We start from the raw sequence: 22,145 nt of genomic DNA, 5'->3' as shown, positions 1-22,145 counted from the left end.
TGCTCGCTCTTTAACAAATGAACATCTAACACTGTACACGGGAACCTGGACTTTCAGCATCACGTTGAGCTGCACTAAAGTTCCGATAGTATATCAACCACCTTGTTCCATGTACAGTGAGAAAATACCTGTGCTTGCTTCTGTCTGGAAGCAGCTGTGGATAGATTCTCTGCTCACAGCTTTCAACTAGTAAGAAGTGAACCTTGCTTCTCTCCCTGTGTACCCACTATTTGTGCGACAAAGCAGCAGCCAGCTACCTCTTCTGAGCTTCTAAAGGTAATTTGCCTTTTTTTTTTTCTCTTGGCTGAAGACAGACAGCTCACAGAACACCTTTCAAGGGAGAGATCCTAGTTCAGTACCAAATTACACAGCTATGCGTGTGTCCTCCACCCCCCACTTCATCAGCAAAGTGGGCTGTTCATCTGTACTCAATCAAGACTGTCACTGTAATAACCTGCCTTTCTCCTAAATCCCAGTGAGGAATGAAGACAGGAGGAAGTATTTTTCCATTCAAGAGTAACCTGAACATAACCTGCTGGCTATCAACACAAGGCAGAATAGCAGACAGTGCCTGAAAGGACTCAAGTTCTTCTTGCTCGAGGTTAGCCTTGTTAGTTCTAGCGACTGGTGATTCAAAGAGGCTTAGGTACACCTCCCGCAAGATTACAGATGTAAGGAGGCAAGTCAAGCTGTTTTAAGATCACGGATCACGATGTGAGAAGGAAGCTGCAGGTACACAAGTATACACAGCCGGAGCAGACTGCTTCAACATACCTGAAAGAGCTCTTGGAATTGATAGAAGACTCTCATGCACAAGAGGGTCATCAGCAGCATTAACCAACAGAAGAGGAACATAGATCTGCATCAAGAAATATGGCAGAAAAGGAAAAACAGTAAGGGGTTGGTATTTAAATTTCAGTCTATCAACTGTAAAAGCATCTGAGCTTAACTCAAGACTTTTTTTCAGAATTGCCCCGTACCTGCAGAAGCATCAGAAAAGCAGAAAGAGTCAAAACTTAAGACTCGTGGCTTTTTACCAATGGAGTACTTTGCAGCACTTGTTTTTTTTTCCAACTCAGTTGTATGAAAGGGGAAGGGGTGCATCAGAGCAAAAACAGATTGAGTCACAGATCTTCCCCATTCTCAGAATTCAAACAGCTACACCCTTTTTCGTTCTGTATCGCTTTGCACATCAGGCAGCTAGTGCCAGCTCTGTTATGGACACTTTGGTTAAAGTCCAGGAAACTCCCTTGGAACACCTCCATCCTCTAGCTCAGTAGGATCAAGGAGGAATTAATCTTCCAGTTTCTCTTCTGCAAAACTTTGGTGTGCTAAACATCTGCCTGCCAGATAGCATACCGAGTCTCTTCAACAGTATCTAGTCTTTCTTCCTTGAAACTGCAGGCTCTATGCCACCACCCTCAAGTTTCCCTCCTTATCCTCATACACTCAGAGCAGTTCAGCTGAATATGTGGCTTTACCTAGACCACTTGGGTGCTACTGTCAGACTTATAAGCTCTTATGAGCCTAAAGCATTTAGCCCCAGTATTAGAGGCAGCAAGAACTGAAATCCCACTCCAATATACTGTGTCTGATTATTTCTGAAAACCCCAGCTAAGGCAGCTGTGTCTAGGTATCCAGAACAGAAACCATAGTGCATTTTCTCTCCAGTAGGAAAATGAAGGTACAAGAGCAGTCTCTATTGCAAGAGCTTACCCTGTGCAAGTAATGCAGGCAACTTTCTTCTTCATAGTATTCCTTCAGGGAACTGTAGCCATGGAACTTCCTGAAATAGAGAAGACCGTCATTGCAATCATGTGCTTCTAGTACCCATGCGACTCTTACTTTCAAGTGCAGAAATAGGAATGATGCCTCAATTTTCATGGACAATGCTTTTTTTCTACCCAGCGTCTCTGCAAAGCGTTTGGCAGTAAATGCCTATGGGCTAACTCAAACATTGTGATAGCATTGGCCAGTTAAACATACAAGTTGAAGTCTAGCAGCCTTCAGCACATTTCTTTTAAAGTATTTAATTTCACTTAAGTAATTGTATGTATGGAAGAAAGACAGAGTTATGATCTTGTTCATCTTCACCTGAAAGCCTTTTCAAATACAAAACCACCAGTTTATGAACCTCAAAAATACTGGTCAAAAGGGCCTGCTTACAAGCCACCCAGAATTCACTGTGGTTCCAGTTCTTTGACAAATCCTTAGGTCTCCATCCCACATCAAAATTCAGTAAATCCATACTCAAGTGCTTTTTTACTATTTTTTTTTTTCTTTTTGACATGAGACACAACATAGTTGTTGCCCAAAGTAGAAAGACCTCAGAGATGATGGACAATTAGGGAGATTTCCCTAGGAATGGCTTTTAAAAAGCAGCCAGTAATACTCCCAGTCTGCCAAAAGCATTATAGCTGTATAGCCAACGGTTTACAGCTTCATTTTTGGAAAGGTGTCAACACCTGATACAGAACAGATCATGGTATGAACACTGCTACTGAAGAAAGTGCTATGTTGTTTTCAAGGACACAGGTGGTAGCAAGCTACTGCTTAATAAAGCAAATAACTTAATTTAGGTGTTAGAATGTGTCATAGCTCAGCCCTGATCAGGACCAGACTATGCAGTCTCTCTCTCACTCCCTCCATCCTCCGAGAGAATAGGGGGAGATGATATAAGAAAAAACGGCTCGAGGTTTGAGATAAGGATGGGGAAAAATCCTTAAAGCTACCGTCACGGGCTAAACAGACTTGACTTGGGGAAAACTATTCACTTATTTCTAAAACTAGCAGGAGAATGAGACAGGAAACAACTTCCCCCCACCCCTCGCTCTTCCCAGGCTTAACATTATCTCTACCACCTTCCTCCCCCGTGAGCGGCACAGGGGGGAAGAGGGAATGGGGGTCGTGGTCAGTTCATCACATGATGTTTTACGCCACTGCGTCATCGTCGGGGGAAGAACTCCTCACATTCCTCCTCTGCTCCATCGTAGGGTCCCTCCCACGGGCCACAGTCCCTCGTGAAAACCACTCCAGCGTGGGTCATCTCTTCCACGGGGTGCAGTCCCTCTAGAACAGCTGCCCCAGCGGGCCCTCCACGGGCCACAGCTGCCTTCAGGCCTCCACCTGCTCCAGCGTGGGGTCCTCCACTGGCTGTAGGTGAATCTCTGCCCCTCTGTGGGCCTCCATGGGCTGCAGGGGGACAACCTGCTCCACCATGGTCATTACCACAGGCTGCAGGGGAATCTTGGCCAGGAGCCGCATTACTCCTTACCCTCCTTCTTCACTGACCTTGGTGTCTGCAGCTGCTCCTCACAACAGGCTGGCAGATGCCTCTCAGGATCCTTTTTACATCTTATTCACTTCTCATCTCCTCTCCACTTCTAGCGGCTGGGCTGGGCCGAGTTGGGCCCAGGCAGCTGCCCAGCGGGAGGCCAGAGGGTGAGGCCTGCAAGGCCCACAAGGCCTGTGCCTCCCCCTCTCTGCCCCTGCTCAGCTGCTTCACATCTTCTCTCCTCTCTTTCCTGTTTTCCCCTTCTTAAATACGTTATCGCAGAGGCATTATCACAGAACATTCTGCTACCAATCGGCCCGGCCTTGGCCAGCAGCAGGTCCGCCCTAGGCCCGGCCGAGTCCACTGAACAAAGGGGAGCGACTTCTAGCAGTTTCCTACAGAAGCTACTACCTTGGGTCTCCCCCTCACCCAACAAAACCAGAACAGAATGACAAGTGAAAAAGGTTATGTTATCTCAGTCAATCCTAATGTTCATTGAGAAGGCAGAAGCAGTTTTTGAGGCAAAGGTTTGTTTCAAAATTCAAGCAGAGCTAAGGACATTCCTGAGCAGTTCTGAGCTACTTTCCACATTCTGCACTATTTTTTTTTGCTAGAGCTCGTGGCAGAGCTGGCCTCTTCCTAAGTTACTGGAGGCTACAGGTTCAGATTTACTGATAAATAAGTGCTCCTGGATGATTTTGCAGAAGCTGTGATTATCAGTAGTAAGCAGGTTTGGTTTTTTTTTTTCTGATAGGTTTTATTCAATGTGAAGGCAAGGAAGAATTTCTAGGTTGTTAGCTCTGTATTTCAGTAGATTCCTACAGGCACAGCAAGGGGCATGCAAGAGCAACACTTGAAAGAGAAGGTACTTTCAGAGATCTACATAGGATCAGAGAATCACCCTTCATACCTCATAACGTTATCATCAATCTGCATAAGGGATGTCGCTGTATAGAGTCTGCTCAGATCGGCATCTGACAGGCTTTGTGGCTTCTTCACATTATCTCCAAAAAGAACTTGCCTGAAAGAATAACATCAAGAAAAATGTCCAAATAACATCACAAGGGCAGTTAGCCCCCCCCTCAGTAAACAAAAGCAGAACAGGCAGCAAAGCCATGACCTGTTCAAGGACAACTAAGTTTACCAAGTCTGACAAGATAAGAAGTGGGCTACATACACACAAGGCTTTCTTAAGCACTGTTTATTTGTCCACCTCCCTTTGCAGCAAAGCATACCAGAAACCCTAGCAGCCTCTTTATAGAAAAAAATGTTTTCTTGTTATACTGAAAAACTGCATGAAGGGCCTCTAAAAAGAATCCTCCCAGAATGGACAGCACTAAAGGTATTTGGAACAGAGGCAGGGTTAGAGGGAGGGTCCTTTGGCTTCAGATCAAACTTGCGGGTGGCTTGGGTGAGAGCACTAGCAGTCCTGGGCATAGCATCTCATCCACCATTTAGTCTAAAGTTTCCCCAGCACATATATTAGGTTAGCTCACACAGCAGAAATTACTTGGGGCATTACCTTTGCAGAAAGCTATTTACTATGGACACTCATCATAATTATTGCCCTCAGGGGAGGATGTGTTTCTTTACCAGAACAAACTTCTCCCCTAACAAACAGAACAAAAGCCACAAGCTGGAAGGAGGTTTTTATTCCCTTTCAGAGGCAGCGGCAGCGCAGAGTAGTAGGGAAGCTAGGTTTGATTTGGGGGAGCTGCCTTAGAGCACAAGTGATTATGGAAAAAAAGTTTAACAGACTTGCCTTCAAGCCAGCACTGGTTTTTCTGGGTTATGAATTTAAGTACTTTTTAATGGGGGCTTACCTAACTCCACATGTTAAATTTGGTCAAGTTGTCTAAATATTTGTCAATCTGGAATGAATTATGTGGATCATCCTACATGTCAGCTGCCCTAATTCCAGTCGTTCATTCTGCACAGGGGTGTAAACAATGAACCAAAAGTTTGCAAGTGACACATGCTCTTAATTGGAATTGGTCTTAGCTATTCTCATCATTTTCCCTCAAGTCAGGCAACTTCAAATATACACAGATGAGGTACTTACACATTTAATGCCCTAGAAAAAAAAAGTACCCAGAGAACTTCTGATGGAGGAAACAACAACACTGAGCATGTCACCTGTTTAACACACACGTTACTTTGATATGAGACACCCACAGATCACAACAGCAGCACAGGGATCCTACAAGTACACTTGCACTCTAGGAAGAGCAACACTAAGTATTTTGCTGGCTACATGCTCTTTCTAGAGGAACAACTAGAAGCCAGAGCTACAGTTTGACTATTTGCTTATTTGATAAGCAGCAGCCCCATACAGCAGATCTTGCAGATTAATCCTACCTCAGGTAGGTGGCAGAACAAGAGGCTCCTTGAATACGGAATTCTTTGGCTAGAAGTGAAACAGATGCAGAGTACTCCACTTTGAAGTCTAATTGCAATGTTTTCCTGTGTGCATCTTGTTTATTCATTAAGCAAGTCTCCTCAGAAGGCAAAAAGACAACAAAGCCTGCTTTCTTCTGACAAGATCACCAATGCTTATTTGTATATTTTACAGTATATGAATGAGATTGACACGGGCTCCCCTTCTCTGTTGGTTCACCTAAAGATCACCAAGCAAGGAACTGGTGCATAACCTTTCAGAAGTCCCATTTTAAAGGACAGAGAAGACAAAACCAATATAGCGGCTGACCCACTCAATACTGTTGGAGTAAGTGATGTACCGCAGTACCTGTGAGAAAGGATGATCTTCTTCATGTTGTCTGCCATGAGGAAGTTATAAAATCTTCTACATTGATCCCATTGCATGAAGGTTTCCTGTGCCCTAGAAAAAACATAGTGCAGAACAATCAAAGCTGTTAATGGAGATCTTGAAAGATCAGATTAATACACTGTAACATCTTATGGCAGCCTAGAGGCTATGTAAACAAACCTTCAGGCCTTCCCTGCCACAGGTTAACCTTTTCCAGGAATTCACTTCCCCTTTGATGAAGTTTAGGAGTATCAGAAAACAGATCTGCTGTCTCATTTTGCACAATGCAATTAGCTGTTTTGATCAGAGCATTTAAGAGCCATCAATCAAGATCTGCAACACTGACAAGAGGATTTTAGTATCCCTTTGCATAAGCTGAATGTAATTTACCTAATGGGGATACCAAGGAAAAGACTAAAACCTGTTGCTGAACAAAGTGTTGTCTATTGTGTGTATTAGTACTGTAGAGGAAATAACTTGTGCAGATGTTTCCAGTATGTACAGGCATTATTATTGTTTTAGCTCCCTTGGCAGGAGCTGTAGGAATAAATACTAGTTGCAGCTGCAAGTGGCATCTGAGTTGAAGTCTTTACCTATTCTCAAAACAGAATAGCACTTCACAGCTTATCTGTTGCTAAAACAAAATTAAAGTCATCCAGACTTCTGTGAGCTCTGCCAGATACCAGCACTCCTTTGCTATGCAGGGTCATGGGCAGGTTATAGCTTTACTCTTAGTAGGGTTTGCTGTTACTGAGGAAACACACTATCATTTACTGAGCAACCTAAGAATGCTGGGAGCAGTTCAGCTACTGAAGTACTCCTACCATTTAAACATTAACATAGCATGAGAACTGCAGCGGATTTAGCACGGCCTCCCAAGACCCAACCTGCAAGTACCCCACCAGAGCAAAAGCAAGCTATGCTTTCTTGTAGTATACCATGCACATTTTTTTTTTTTAATTATCTTTTTGTCTTGCCAGACTATACCTACCATATTTATGCCAGGGCAGGGGAATGAAGGAAGACAGGAAGACAAACATTTCTTTCTTCACAAAAGATTTTCCAAGCAAACCTTTTAAGTTATTACAAGACGTTTGAAGTTAAAGCTACTACATTTCCCTGCAGTTCCTGTGGTGTACAGTAGTACTCCTAATATTTAGAGCTGCAAGCCCTGAAAAAATGCAGCTTCTGGTATTTTGAGGACTGCACAGGTTTCAAAGCTGAGGGTTCTCCCCGCAGCCTGTAGCTATGGTGAAGATGCATTCCACAAAATCAAGAAGCAGAATCAAGCATGTGCAGGCAGAGATTAAGGAACAAGGAGACATGTCCCTGTTTAGCCTCAGAGAACAAATTCCCCAGACTCTCTGTTAATTCATTAAACTAAGAACCTCATTCTTCTGGCAGATCCTAGTTATCGTTGCTACTTTACTATGCCCATCTATAGGACTCATGCCTAATGGTCTGGAAAGCCTTTCATATTTCAGATCCCTGGTTCACCTTGCTCACCACCACTTTTTTTCCTTCACTTTCTAAAGTTATTTGGGAGCTAAAAGCTGTACAAGCTAATAAAAAAAAAAAAAAAGGAATTGTAAACTAACTAGTCATGCCTACCTGGGTAATCCATTTTCATGCCCAGAGGGATGAGGCCAGTTATTTTAACCTACCAGACCAAGCCCAGGAAGGCTAAGGCTTAACCATTCCACCTGGAGGTGCTTTGTACCCCCTTCCTCCCCCTTCTATAACCAGGGGCACAACCCTGTCTTTTGCTTAGTAGACATTTACTCATGTTGCTTTCCCATAGCTCTTCAGCTAATTAGCATTTAAAGCAGAAGTAGGTATTAGGTAGGGAGACAAGATCTGAAAAGCCTTCCTGCTGATTGCCCAGTGATGCATAACAGATATTTTGCGACTGGAGATTTGCTAGTAGATGTTTACCCAGCAGGTGGAGTCAGGAGCTCAATAATCTACACAATCCACTGAAGACTTGCATCCAAGTCAGAGAAGCAGCTGTTATTTTTCCACACGAAAACTGAAATGCAGTATTGTTAAAACAGGTTGTCCTTGCCCTGCTATTCTACTAGCACATCATGACATACTACTACAGAAATTGGCTTTGGAACAGCATTACTCAACATCATTTTGGAGACCAGAAATATAGCATTGCATAATTGCAGAAGACAAACCAAGTGGACTGCAGCCAGATGTGATCCTTGCAAATCCTGTTTGATGGCTGTAATTGCCCTCAAAAGCATGCTCTGTGCTCCATGTCAGAACTCCAAGACAACTAAGAACATTTTACTGGGGGGGGGGAAGAAAAAAAAAAAAAAAGACAAAAACTGTTCCTGAAAGCATCTGTTCAGATTTTAAGGGTGTGAACTCTTGGGGACCTAGCAGTAGATTATACACTCTTTAGCAGTAGTCACACCTGCTAAATCCTCAAAAAGGATTAGCTATGCTGGAATATTACTGAAGTGCATATCAAGCTTTTAGTCACATCATAATGCTTCCAGAAAAGTTTTTAACCTGTAAGAGTTCAACTTATAAAAGGTGTCTTCAGACCACTGACTATCAAACTGGTTCCTGTACAGGCAGAGCATCAGCAACACCAAAAGTTCCACCTACCTTCTCCAGGCTGGGAGGCCAAGCTCCATAGCAAGCCTCTCACAAGGCTGCCACAGTTTCACCATTTTTATCTGCCCAAAGGATCTTGACCCAAATACTCTAGTCTCAACAGCCCCTTTTGTCTTCCAAATAGTCTCGGGGCTCAAAAATAGAGTTAAATTACTGTAAAGTCAGCTACATCTTCGTAGTTGTCCAGGTGTAGTGACAGCAAAAACTGAAAGTAATAACTTAGCCAGCCACACTGTGTTAATCTTCATTAACTGTTCATACATGGAAAGTTACTGGTCTTTAGTCGAGCCATCAGTTTTCAAGCAGCAGTGCTGTATTCGGATCCTCCATCAGTAAACGCAAGTGTAAGCACTAGGTGGAGCCGTTACAACTCTCGTGAAGTGCTACAGCCTTGCCTTCCAGGTGGGGAACCCCAGCTTAACATTCTAGGCAGATTTTAGGGCTATAAGCGTTCTCCTTCCCACCTTCCAAATCATATAGCACGGTTGCAGGTTCCTCTCCACCTCATCATCAGCCCACAGCACTGCTTCAGCGACACACACAGAGGGGAGCATGGACTGACAGCGTAGGAGATTTATGTCTCTTCCCAGGTAAGAGCTGCCAGATGAAAATGCACACTGAAGCCAGACAAGCTATTATGAACCAAGCGATATTTTAGAGTGATGAGAAAGTGTAAACTATTGCTTGCAAATCTGGCATCATCTCAGCAGTTTGTCATGCTACCCAGCCTGCCTGGTTAATTATACCAGGACTGCACAGGGAACACCTCTTCTTAGTGTGCTGTAGCAACGAGACAGATTTAGAGCAGCTCACATACAGACCAGAAGCTGTCAGCATGTACCTGGCCAGGTACAGAAGACCTATTTATATTCTTGACAGAAAGCTTATTTGTGCTGCCAAACCAACAAAGCTTTGGCCGCTCCTTTAGGAGGGTGGCATCCTGCACACTGTGGTCTGTCAGACCAGCTCAATGCAAGAAAAGCAACATATTCTTCACGTCGCCCTTCTATATGCACCCTGCCGAAGGTCTGCTCCCTCCTGCACTCCCAGAAGAGACCAGGATGGAGAATTCTCCACACTTACCTCAGTGCACTGTACCCCTGGCACACACTGACGCAACACAGGACTCGCTCCTGGTTGGCCTGGCTCTCTCCCAGGTATTTGCACACAATGTTTCCACCCAGGCTGAAGCCCACAACAACCAGTTGGGTCTGAGGGTAGGTCTTCTTGATGTAATTAACCATTGCACCAAATTCCCAGGTGCAACCTGAAAACAAAGACAAAGTCAAGAATCATCCTCTAACATACCTAGATTCCCACTTCAAGTTTCAGTTGTGTGCTTTAAGTTCAGCTGCTTAGCCTTTATGACTTTTCAATAACCTTAAGGTTTTAAGAGCTCCGATTTACACATGTGTTCAAGTATTTGTTTTACAAGTCCTGTGGACCTTAGCTCATGTCTAGTTCTGACAGAGTGCCAAAGCAAGATGAAATTACTTGCTTCAAAATCATGGCAACAGCTAATCTGACAATCCAAACTCTTTCTTTCTAAAGCAGCTTAAAAAGTAGAGTCCAACAACTCTGGGCTTGACATTACCATCTAAGAACACAGCACACCATTATGTTCCTGAGGCAGTTTACCACTTCTGAACTTAAGTGAGGTCTGTTAAGCACCTTGCTCTTTTGCTTTCAGTAAGACTGCCATTGCTGCTTAAATCCATGCTGATGTAGGGAGAGGATGGAAATGGAGGGTTGGCTTGTCAGGACAAAACACTCAGTGGACTGTTGCAGAGCCTGACTAAGCAGGTGCTCTCTGGAACCAGAGGGAAGGGTTTAAGTAGAGGCAGCTAGTCCTTTTTAGCCAAAGAGGTAAAGATACTGCAGGCTCCTAGAAGATGCATGGGTACCCTTTCTTCAAGGAAAGAGGTAAATGCCTTTATACAGATCTGTTCCACTCTCAGCTAACACCCACTTGCACCCCATAGGCTACAGGCACTGAGGACTCTGGCTTCTGGCAGCAGTGGGGTTCTCAGATCATTTGACAGATTTGAAGGCCTCCAAACATGCAACACCTGAGTACCCACAGCTGTTTTTCCCACCTCTGAGTTTGGGAAAAGGAACCATGAAGAGGAACAGATGCAAAACTGATGGCATTAATACATTAGTATCAACTGTCTATGCACTGTTAACCTTCCCATTGGATTTAAGACTGCAAGCTACACAGGAGGCACCAGATGAACAACTGAAATAAAACTCCAGGTGTTCATTCCTGCCTAGAATCAGAATCTCAGCTCTGTCCTGTGAAACTTATCTCTCTGGATAAGTCCTAAGAGTTGGGATTCCACTCTGTGCCAGCCTAATAGTGCTCCAGCGTGCCCCCAGCCCAACTCTAGCATTCTTGCTAGACATTAGACTGGTTTTTAGCCTTCTCTGAAGTAGACTCTGAGTCTGAGAGTTTGTGTTTACTTCAGTGAAACAGCAGGCTTCTTGCTGAGCATTTCAGCAGGGATTGGGCACTTCCTTGTGAACATTCTTAATGAGCAATTTTCTTCAAGATGACAAATGCTGCATTGCTCTTGTTTCCTCTGGAAGAAGCCAGCAGTCAAAATACTTCAGTGTTTGACCTTTATGATTTGAGGGCCGCTGGCAACTACTTCAGAAGTCTGAAACTAAAATAGCAACAGGTCAAGCTTGATGTAAATGCCGGAGTGTTCAGCGAATCCCAAATTTAGGCTACTTGCTCCTCAACAAATACATCAGGAATCCAGCAAAAGCTAGAAGGATACTGGGATATTTGGGTTGGAGGGTAAGTAAAGTTTGCTCATGGTCTTGCTGGCACTTCACAAGCAACTCTGCCAAGTGATTTACTGTCTTACTCAAAGGAAGTGCTAGGCATTCCTTGCCCTTTCCAAGGCTATAAGACTCTGAAAGGTCTGTTTCAAGAGATGCATTACAGAATAACTCCCTAAGGTCTTGAGCAAAGCTCCGTGGAAAGCAGCTCTCAACTTTTATCAAAAAAAAGCAAATGCTTTAAGGAGGCCAAGCTTAGTTCCCAAGACGTGATAGGCTTGAAGCCATTAACAGCTTAGGGCCTCAATACAAAATTGAGGAACTTGGTATTCCTGAAATATTTTCCACTGAGGAGTAGATTTAATATAAAACAAGCAACAAAGCATTAGGGCCTATGTGCCTGCCAGACCCAGAATCTCAAAGCCCCATATTTCTATTTTGGCAATTCAACTGTTCAAGATAAACATTCAAACTGTTAATCCAAACTCTTAGCAGCATCCTAGTTATCTTTAAAAATGAAAAAGAAACCTAACACCAGTCTGCTAAACCCACAATTGACTCCTGACATAATGTACCTATAGACGTTTGCAATAAAGAGGGACATGAGGGCTCAAGAGAACTCAGGAACAAGCAGATCAGGTTGCAGGCAAGAAGGCCATATTCTACAAAGATCACATTACTCACTAGCAGGACAGTTAAGAATAGCTAGAGTCACCCTTAACACAGTTCTGAATCCTTTATTCCTTTTAATTTCTAGGTTAAGAAAGATTTCCTTAAACTCAACATGAAAGCTCAAAATCACTACTGCTTCTGTCACTTTACTATTATGCTGTAGAATTGTTGCTGTTCCTTGACATTTGTGTTACATTCAGGGATCAACAGGCTGGTACACACTCCTCTTATACTTCATTTTTAAAAGCCTCAGAAGTAGTTTTTATCCTTCAGAGCCAGGTTTGTTTCACATTCCACTAAACTGATGTTTCAGCATCTCTAAAGTAATTTCAGCAGGCTCTTAGCAGCCACAGGAATTTTTTTTCTCCAAAAAGTTTTCTTTCCAAAAAAATGCTTCCTTGATTAGGATAACATGTACAAGCTGGGAGAAGAGACAAGTGAATCCCAATATTAGCCCTCCTTCTGCTTCATATGTAAGTTCACTTTAGTTCCTAGGAAACAGTACAAAATTATTATCCTCATTCAGATACGGTAGTTGTGTTATGCTGAAGGAGGCTGATCAAGCCCTAGGAATTCCACAACTTGAAAATAAGTCCCCAGTTGCCATAAAGTACCTACCGTATGTGAACATCCGTGGAGAAGTGAGCTCAATGTTTGGTAAGGCTCCCAAGTGATTCAGGACAGCACATCTGTACCCATTTTTTTGCGCATAGTCAACAAAAGTGCGGATATACTGCTTTTCACTGTGGTTAGCAATCCCAGGGCAGATTACCATCGTGACATCCTCTGTGCACAAAAAGAGAGGGAAGTTAAGTAAATGTCACTTCATGCAAATTAAGAGATTCAGAAGGCTTCCATTTCAGATCCGTGGGAAACCATCTACTAGAAGCAAGCTAAAAATCCTACTAGTCTGCCAAAAATCCAGTATGGGACAGGAGACTAGCAGCTCTAGTGCTACAGATGTGAAAAAGTAATTCGTGTTACAGGAGATGAACAATTTTCTAACTTCAGGGAAAGCTGCCCAAACAGTTCTACAGGCACTGCCTAGAGACCAAGAGTAAATTCTTCCCTTTGAAGGATGTTTTTGACATTACACATGTTCTGCCTTCTTACAGCCTGCTGTGACTGCTCAGCATGTGGAGGCTGTGGAGCCCACTGCCCATTCATGCACCACGTAGACTGGCTACACTATTTTTCCCTTGTTTCACTCCCAGAGTTGGGCATAACATAGATCTTCAAAATGAAGGTTTGCTAAGCACAGATATTCTGATCAGCTGACATTAGCCATCATCTGCTTTGTGGCTAATCTAATGATATTTGATCTGCTGACACTGTTCACTAGTTTAACAAGATATCATTTCATCAACTAAGAAAGTAATTGTTGTAATTCAAGCAAGCACAGTAAATTACATGCAGGATTAGCATATGTGCTTCAAATTAGCTATCAGACTCTTACATGCAACGCTCCAACGCTTAGCAGCTCTAGCCACTGAATTTTTGCCTCATTAGGAAACCACTGCTCAGATTCTCTTCAGTGATAAAGGTAACAGTGACTGTTCTAGTGCAGCATTACTACATGAAGATCTCAACACAACTGAGTTAAGAACTCTGCTTTTTCTGAAGGCCAAATAGGAGTAATGGGCTTACAATGAAATCAGAAGTACAATTTATCCCTGCAGTAGGGAAATCAAACCACAGTAACTCAGTTTTAAGTGTTGCTGTTACTACTAGTAACAGTGAGTTTGACAGCTGACACTCACTCTGAATGTACATAGATAATGTTGTAAGGAATCACCATGATCATCTACTTTTTCATGGAGTTCTCTTCACATCTGACTCCTTCATACTCTGTGCACATGGAGTTTGACTTCATGCAGATCTTGAAACACCTATTGTTAGTAAAGACTACCAAAAATCTGTTTCTAAGGGGGAGACAAAGTCTAGTCTCTTCTATACACACCAGGATATGAAGAACCTCATGCAGCCAGCCTCTGTTCTATGATCCCACATCCTTAATAAGCAAAGGACACTCTTAGCAAGTCTTAACACCAGATTCGCTTTGCCAGTCTCTCACTTGAGGCACAGGTTATGGAACATTTCTTCTGCTCCTGAACTCCCCACCTCCTGCCATAAATAGTTATTTAGTCTAGTATGATCTCTCCTGCTGTCCAAGATACAGGTATACAGCAAGATGGCCTGATAGCCTCCCCACATTGGTTAGTATTGCTTAGCAGCCCCCTTCCATCATCAGAATTAACATCTATCCTTTCTGCTAAATCAAGCTGCAGTGTCCTCATCCATCCCCCAGAGCACAGAATTGAGGTTTGCAGCTACATGCAGTCAGCAGCTGTTGGACTGACCTCCAATGCAGTGCTCGGACTGCGGCTCAAAGAGATCAAAGGTGGCCGTTGCTCCATCCGGCATCGTGAGGTACTTGCGAAGTCCGTATGGATGTGGTGATCTCACTCTCCCCATTTTTCCATAGAGGGCAGTCTGGATATGTCCACTCTTGCCCCAGATCAGGGGTGGAATGTACCTGAAAAAGGCAGTGATTTAATTGCTTATCCCTGCTGTGTTAGCAAGCCTTTGAGAACAGATAAGCATTCCCATAACAAATCTCCCCTTTGCTACCAAATATAGTAACAAATATAAAGTTATTTTAGCTATGACTGAACTAGCAGCACTGATCTTTGCAGCCTTACACAAGAGGAGACCGATATGCTCTCACAGCTGACAAATCAGCACTGATAGCACAGCAACCGCTGCCAAAATCCAGACGTTCCTCTATATTGAAACGTTACATGCACAAATGCTTCTCACCAAATACACAGTGGCCTTGTGCCTCAGTGAGATTGGGATAGCATGTTGCTAGCCAACCAAATTGACCTCCAAAACCTGTAAAATGCTGTAAATCTGTTTTAATTGAAACATTGAAGCCTGCTGGGTTGAGCCACATGAACTTGCATAAGCACTTGACTGTACAAGCCAGTGGCAGAAATGAGAGGACTGACAGCAAGTTCTAGAAGACTGAGAGTCCCAAGACTTGACGGTTGGGATGATTTTAAACAGAACTGAGGAACACAGTAAAGGGGGATTTTGCCTCTCAAGCAGAGTTAGGTAACTGGTCAGACTCCACTGAATAGTAAATCCCTTTCAACATTAGAGAGGTAACAACCAATTATGTTTATCAAAGGCATATTAAAGCTAGGTCACAAAGTAGATTGTCTTTCTTTTCCTGGCTTACTGTACCTCAAAAATGACATGAGGGAGACACAGCTATTAGTTGGAAGGGGTTAAACGCTTCATTATCAGGGTTTTTTAGTACAAGCAGAGCTGCAAGTGGTTTAACAGGAGACATACCGTTGCCCACACGGTGGTGGTGGGGCAGTCACTTGGCCAGTCTGCAAAGGAGAGACTGAGCCGATGCCTTGAAAAAGATAGTTACATCAGCTCTCAACAGGAAAGCACAAGTGATTTATTGTTTAGGAGAAGAGCAGTCCCAGGGGACATCTTCCAATTAAGGAGCTGTGGTCTTTGCTACGCAGAGCAAGGTATCCAGAAGCAGCTTGAGACCTGCTGACATTGCCATGGAACCTTAAGAGATTAGCAGCTCCGTCTCTGTTGTGTTTTTTTAGTGCTTGCTGCAATTTGACTTCTGGAGACCACATGAAGAGGAGATCATGTTCTTTCATGTTTTTCCCTATTCACAGAAAACTAGGCAGCTTGGGGCTCAGATTTACTACTTAAGCCCATAATCCACTAGAATGTGACAAAAACCTTGCCTTTGTGCTCTGACACTACCTGGTCTCACAGCTGGACCTTCTTCCCCATGCCAGCTCTTCTGTCATATCCACAACTCCCTGTTACCCCTACACATTCCTCAAAAAAGAAGAAAAAGAAAAGAGATTTCCTATAAGACCCATCTAACCCCATCTAGGCTTGCTTAGAGCATACTCCTGCTCTTGTCTTGCTTTCTCCCTGTTCTCTTCCCTCATCCATGAGGGAGATTTCTTACCGCCAAAGCAACACAGCAATTAATTGCACATTCCACGCAATTTTTGCAAGTGCACCTCCCAAAGAGACCCAGAATAGATTTCCATAGAAGTAGATATCTCTTCCATAAAGGCTACAAAACCTGCCAACTGATGCTTATAACCTTGTAAATTAGCCCTCAGTGCATCTTAAGTTCAATCACTCCACTATAAAGCTTTTCAAAGAATCTATGTGATGCTAATAACACTATGTATCTTTTATCAGCCCAGCATCTCCGTACTGGGAGATATGTACTGCAAGTGAGTCTTGCCAGGGCAACGTGAGGCATGCCAGCCACGCAGAGATTCCCAGCAATGATGGGTACTATACAAGTTCATCCTCTGCAATTGCTGGTAGAGATGGAAAGCAGTCAGTGGGTACATTCTCACAATTCAAAGTAGATCTCCATTGGGATAACGCAGTCAATGTAAACAAGGCTGCACAAGAAGAACTACAGATGGTTCTCCTGAAGTCACACACAGCTCACTGCAGAGGGTTTTCAACAGCAACTGCTATGCCAGATGGAAGAGACACTGCTCTGCTAGCACAAGAAAAAGCAGCTAGCTCCTCCCCAGTCAGGTCAGTAGCTGTACCCCACACCAGACTGTGCTTGACTGGCTTTTTGTCTTCTTTCACAGCAGTCCTTTGCAGATCGGTTTTGCTAGCAGCTTTTGAGGAGAGCTGTCAAATACAACCTATAATAAGAATTTGCAGCTCTTTTAGAAGAGACTCAGATGTCAACATTGTTGCATGGTTTCTGATCTTAGGTTAAGTGCATACATTGGAAAGTTTTGGTGATTCTGCTTCTATGCAACACTTTTCAAATCAAAGATGATCCCAGGTAAAACCCAAAGTCTTACCCCATAGGGTTAACAGGAAAGCAATTTCTCCAGCTACAGAAGCAAAGTTATACAGCTGTGACTGACTACTACCACCTTGGAAAAAACAAAACAAAAAACCACAAACCAAAAAACCCCAAAACCCAAGGATCTCTGCAAGCATCAATCCTTTCCTCATGTTTACCTGCAGTTCAGTTTCCAGCTATAAGCTAGTCATCCAGTGGAACAGATGCAGCAGCTGCAGCAGCACATACCACAGGATGTTGCTAGAGAGGAAATTAGAAGAGTCTTCAAAGCCTCACCACTACTGCCGGAGCTTAAATGAAGACAAATGGCTCCAAGCATACTGCCTACTTACCACAGCCTGCCTCCTCAGGTCACTGGTTTCTTTGGGGGGAAAAAAAACTCAACCAAAAAACCCCTAAAAAAACCACAACAAAAACCCCAAATCTGCCTTTGAACAACCTGACTGGAAGTTATCTGAAGCACTGATCTTCAGTAAGTCAAACCTTAATGCTGCTTTTACACAGGCAAACTGCACATGCAGTTTCATTGACATGTTACAGGAAAGACTAAAACCAAGGCAGGAATCCCTGTGACTCCATCCGTAACGACGGACAAATGCTACCTACGGGTTTCACATTTCCCTCAAAGCTAGAACTGTGTGAAGCCCTACAGACAAGGGTGCACGCACTGCTTTCTCCCTTCAGCTAGTGTTTCTGAGCATCCTACAGACCAAGCTAGTAAAACGCCCAGCTTATTTTTACACTAACTCGAGCCAGTTGTTAAAGCATCACGCTGCCCGCAGCAGAGATGTGCTACTGTTAGTCACTCTGCAAGTAACTACACTCTTCTAGACAAATATTCAAAGGTCAAGTTCCAGCATGAGTAATGCACATAGGACAGCACTCTGATGCAGACATTTGTTACTCCCACTTAGTCTTACTTAAGCATGTTAAATATTTTTTTCTGCAGTTTGCACTTAAAAATAAAGCTCTGAGATACATGCAAGTGTTTGAGCAGCAGCTTGTTATCTCACCTGTCTTTTCTTTTACTGCTGCCCATCAGCATTTAAGCAATAGGCTTATGGTGAGATAGATATCCTAAAATCCCTTAAGTATCCAGGCTCCAGGAGACTGAACGTTACAACACTTCAACAGGAAGGGGGAAAGAAGTTGCCCAGACTGTACAGATCTTGCATAATCAGTGAAAAACTAAGACAGATCAAAACTCACCTTACCAGACTGATGCAAAAGCAAGCAGCTATTAAAAATATTAAAAGTTGCCAATCTAACCTACTACAAGATCCTATAAAGCCTTAACAGCAACAAAGTGATGTCTCTGTATCATTGCATTGCAGTAAAAGTTGTCCTCAGCTGATGGACAAGTTAGACTTTGCAAAGCATCCTTATAATTTATAGTAGAATTGAGTGCGTGATCTATTTCTATTGACCTGTTCTGAGAATGGACAAATCTGGTTTTGAAAGTCTTCCTATAAGTGATTTTATCTACATCTTTCAGTGGGATAAAGTCTAACAGAATTTCCAAGACCAAATACTGAGCATAATAGCACCACGTTGTACAGGATCGAAGGACAAGACATCTATTAATTCTGGTTTGTGTGGACTTTCAGCTTGCTTTTAAGTAAAACCATACAAGGAGAAGCTCATAGAATGAACTCTTCAGTCATGAAGGTGCATGATACCACACTGGTGAGGCAAAAAAAACTAGCCAGGAATTATACAAGAGTCCTCACCCTCTGAAAGTGCAGATCAGATAGGCTAAGTTTTATTTAAGCTGTATTATGTAAAAAAATGAATTCAGGGACTTTTTTATACTCAGTCCAGATGAAGAACTTAACTATCCAGTGCTGATAGCAATAGCTAGCACAGATTGTTTTGTAGTGAAGCCAACATTCCTCATGGCAAACAGCTGAAAAAAGATGCTCCTCTACAACCACCATCCTGTAGGCAGAAGAGCATGTACTCAGGCTACTTTTCTTATGGCTTACCTTAACAAAACAAGCTCAGAGTGTGGCACGTGGAAATATAAACTACATTATTGTGCAGACTGAGCAGCTAAGTAGTGTGCAGTTTAAGGAGTATTCAAGTATCACCCTTTAGATTTCATGCTAAAACCATCCCTACTGCTAAGCTTAACCATGTCTACCAACAAGGGCTCATCACTCAAAAGCAGGTGGCTTCCCTCTGGCATTGATATTAAGTAGAAACAGGGAAAGCGTTCAAGAATATGATAGACTTCAACTTGTCTGTAACACCTGCTGTAAACCAAAGTGGTTTTGAAAAGCTGTGTACTGTAGAGATTATCCCAGTACCGCAAATTTCACTGCATGGAGATGATCCACTATGTATTCCTCAGTGTGTCCTGTTCCAATGAAGCTGCTCACAGATGTACAAGAGCCCAAGCACAAACACCATGTCTATAAGCAGCATTTCCACTGTTCTGCAATAGCAGTTGACAGATGACAGCAGCTCAGCAGCCAGCTGGGCTGTGAACAGCACTCCGGAAGACCTCTTGCCAAAGAGCTATACACATTCCCACACAACGACAAGGAGGATGTACCTCAATAGCACAGACAAGCAAGTACTGATAACATAAGAGATTTGAAGGTAAAGTTGTGTGGTACTGGAAACAAACAAACAAAATCTCAGTTTTTGTGAAATCAAAATAGCTTCCCAGTTTTCTCTAGACCCAAAGGCTTTCAACTGACTAATTTTCCTGGTTTGATTTAGTCAGTTGCAATAGGTATCAGGCACTCTGAGTAAAGACAAATATTTGAGGCAGTTAGTTATGGCTTCCAGTAGCCAGTCCTGTAACTTCCAGTAACAGGATTCTGCAACAGAAGGCAGACGGGAGAACCAATCTCAGAATGTCAGTTACTTATTATGGAAGCTGACTTATATGGCATAACAAGTACAGGGTTCATCAGTCTTAACTGGCTAAGTGAGTTCACAGACATCACAGTTACATAAATCTGCTCACAAATGCTAATGTTTTAGCTCCAAATGCTGTGTTTCAGTTGTGCAGCGCAGCCCTACATCTTGTCCACAACAGTGCCTGAGAACAAGAGTATTCTTAAGTGTTTCACAAACATTCACAAGCATTTTAATATTAAAAATAATTCCAACATGTGATTGCAGATTAAGTTTTAGTGGCTCTCAGGCAGCAGATTATGATTTTAGAGCACATACATTGCCCAGTATGCAGGAATTTAGGAAAGCAGCAGCTGTATAAGCAGCTCACACAAAGCACAGAAAAACTGTGCTATTTTTATTAGCAAGCATCAGCATTCAGGTCCTCAAAGATCTGAAGTGGAAGTTCAGCAACAGGCTTATTTCTGGAGCATTACTTCATTTCATCTGAGAAAATTAACACTTTCAACTCTAATTCTTACATCATCTTTGATGTGATGTGGTACATTGGATACTGATGGCAAGAAGGCAGAACCTACAATTTGTCCATGTTAGGGGACATCAAGAAGTGTCATCTGCATTACAACAGGTGACAGTTATTTTTCCCCCTTTACAGAGGGGTCTGGAAGTATTTAAGGGATGCTTTACACATCAAATGTAGAGTCCCTTATTTGATGGTAGGGAATGCAATTTGAATCCCAATCAAGAAAGCTCATCTGAAAGTCTGCAGGGTTCAACCTCCTCCCCCTCAAATATGTAGAAACCAGCTTTTTCTGCATCAGCTCACAGCTAGACTGTTCAACGTGATGAAGACACAGCAAATATGTAACTGGAAAAATTCAAAGCAGCTTACGGAGCTTCCATGTCCCCTGGGCCTCTGAAAAAGAAACTAACATAAATGGAGTAGAAATGTTTGCTGCCCATAGAAACTGTATGAGGTGAGAACTCTGTTTAAAAGTACAGACTGGTCTCCTCTGTTAAACCACCTCCTTCCCAATTTAGGTAGCTTTTATTTAGTAAAGCGCCCACCACATCCCCTCCTCAACCTTCAGTGACTAAAAGAAATCTTCTAGTCAAAATGGCACAAATATTACAGCACATCTTCCTTCCCGATGAGGGTGGCAGCAGCCTCAACGCCACTCAGAGTACCTAGCAAGGACTCGGACCCCCTGAGGCTGCATTGACCCTCCCTAAGGTCAATGCTTCAACTTACCAACAGGGAGCCGCCACTCCTCTCAACCTCTTAACGTGTTCACCTGCCAAAGCTTCAGGACTAACACTGTTGTTCTAGTTTATTATTCTGCTGGAAGTGTTCCTCCCAGGGTGAAACACTAAGGAACTGACAAGAATCAAACACTGTTTGCTATTAGACGGAAGAAAAGAAAACTGAAAAGCTTGAAGCTAGCTTTTCTGACTCCTTGCATCCAGGAGAAAAGTAATGACAGCACAAAGGAGTTTTCTGGTACCAGGCAGCCTGCTTATCCATTATAGGTTATGTGCCAACAAAGGATAAGAAGGATCTACCCTGGATCTTTGACAGTGTTTACTAACAGGCTTGACAGTCATTTGCCTCAATCTTTGAAAAGCTTGCCTTTATTAATGATAAAAGTGTACAGACAGTAAGGATAATTATTTTTGATACAGATGACACTTGTGCCACAACTCTACAGGAGTAAAGATACACATGCGCACTTGATGGTAGAAGAAATTGGGAACAGACAAAAAAATCCCTAGCCCAGCACAAGCAGCACTGGCCAAATTTGTCTTCATGAATCAAAGAGCCAATGCTGTGTTTCTATACAGGAATAAGAGCAGATGGCAGATTTTCTGCACTAATTTCAAAGATAGGAAAAGGAGACAGCTACAGTCAGGGGTTAGGCCCCAGCACTTGAGGGCACCAATAGCTGTGCTGATGTGTAAGAGCTTCCATGCAAGAAGCAGTTCTTTAAATGAAAAAAGGGTCTGATTATGCTACTCCACCTGCTAAGCCAAAGTACAGAGCTAGACAAGGGTAGAGGAAGGGAAAAATAAAGGTAAGAAAATATGAGCTCTAGGAAGACAGAGTCTATTGCTTACCAGCGTTTGATCGATACGTAGAAAACTTCTCACAGTTGAGAGACTTGTAAAAAGCAGTATAACATCTGCAACTACAAGGTACCTGGCACACAGCCATCTCCAGCAGTTTTACTATCCAAAGCTCTTAAATTATT

General features: G+C 43.0%; 1 protein-coding gene across 1 annotated transcript in view; it reads right to left on the bottom strand.

The window, feature by feature from the left end:
• The window catches only part of ABHD2 (abhydrolase domain containing 2, acylglycerol lipase), a 31,626-nt gene that overhangs the window by 6,834 nt on the left and 2,647 nt on the right, over positions 1-22,145 (bottom strand). The window contains exons 2-8 of the mRNA XM_086757179.1: positions 14,492-14,667; positions 12,750-12,917; positions 9,756-9,939; positions 6,021-6,113; positions 4,185-4,295; positions 1,717-1,786; positions 775-859 (exon numbers count right to left, since the gene is read on the bottom strand). Of these exons, the coding sequence (XP_086613305.1) occupies positions 775-859; positions 1,717-1,786; positions 4,185-4,295; positions 6,021-6,113; positions 9,756-9,939; positions 12,750-12,917; positions 14,492-14,667 (887 nt within the window). The remainder of the gene's footprint in view (positions 1-774; positions 860-1,716; positions 1,787-4,184; positions 4,296-6,020; positions 6,114-9,755; positions 9,940-12,749; positions 12,918-14,491; positions 14,668-22,145) is intronic.

Source organism: Chlamydotis macqueenii, chromosome 12 (assembly GCF_036417535.1).
Source record: "Chlamydotis macqueenii isolate bChlMac1 chromosome 12, bChlMac1.mat, whole genome shotgun sequence".
Taxonomy (NCBI): Eukaryota; Metazoa; Chordata; class Aves; order Otidiformes; family Otididae; genus Chlamydotis; species Chlamydotis macqueenii.
Note: the sequence above shows the minus strand (reverse complement) of the source record. Positions and strands in the feature narration are given on the sequence as shown.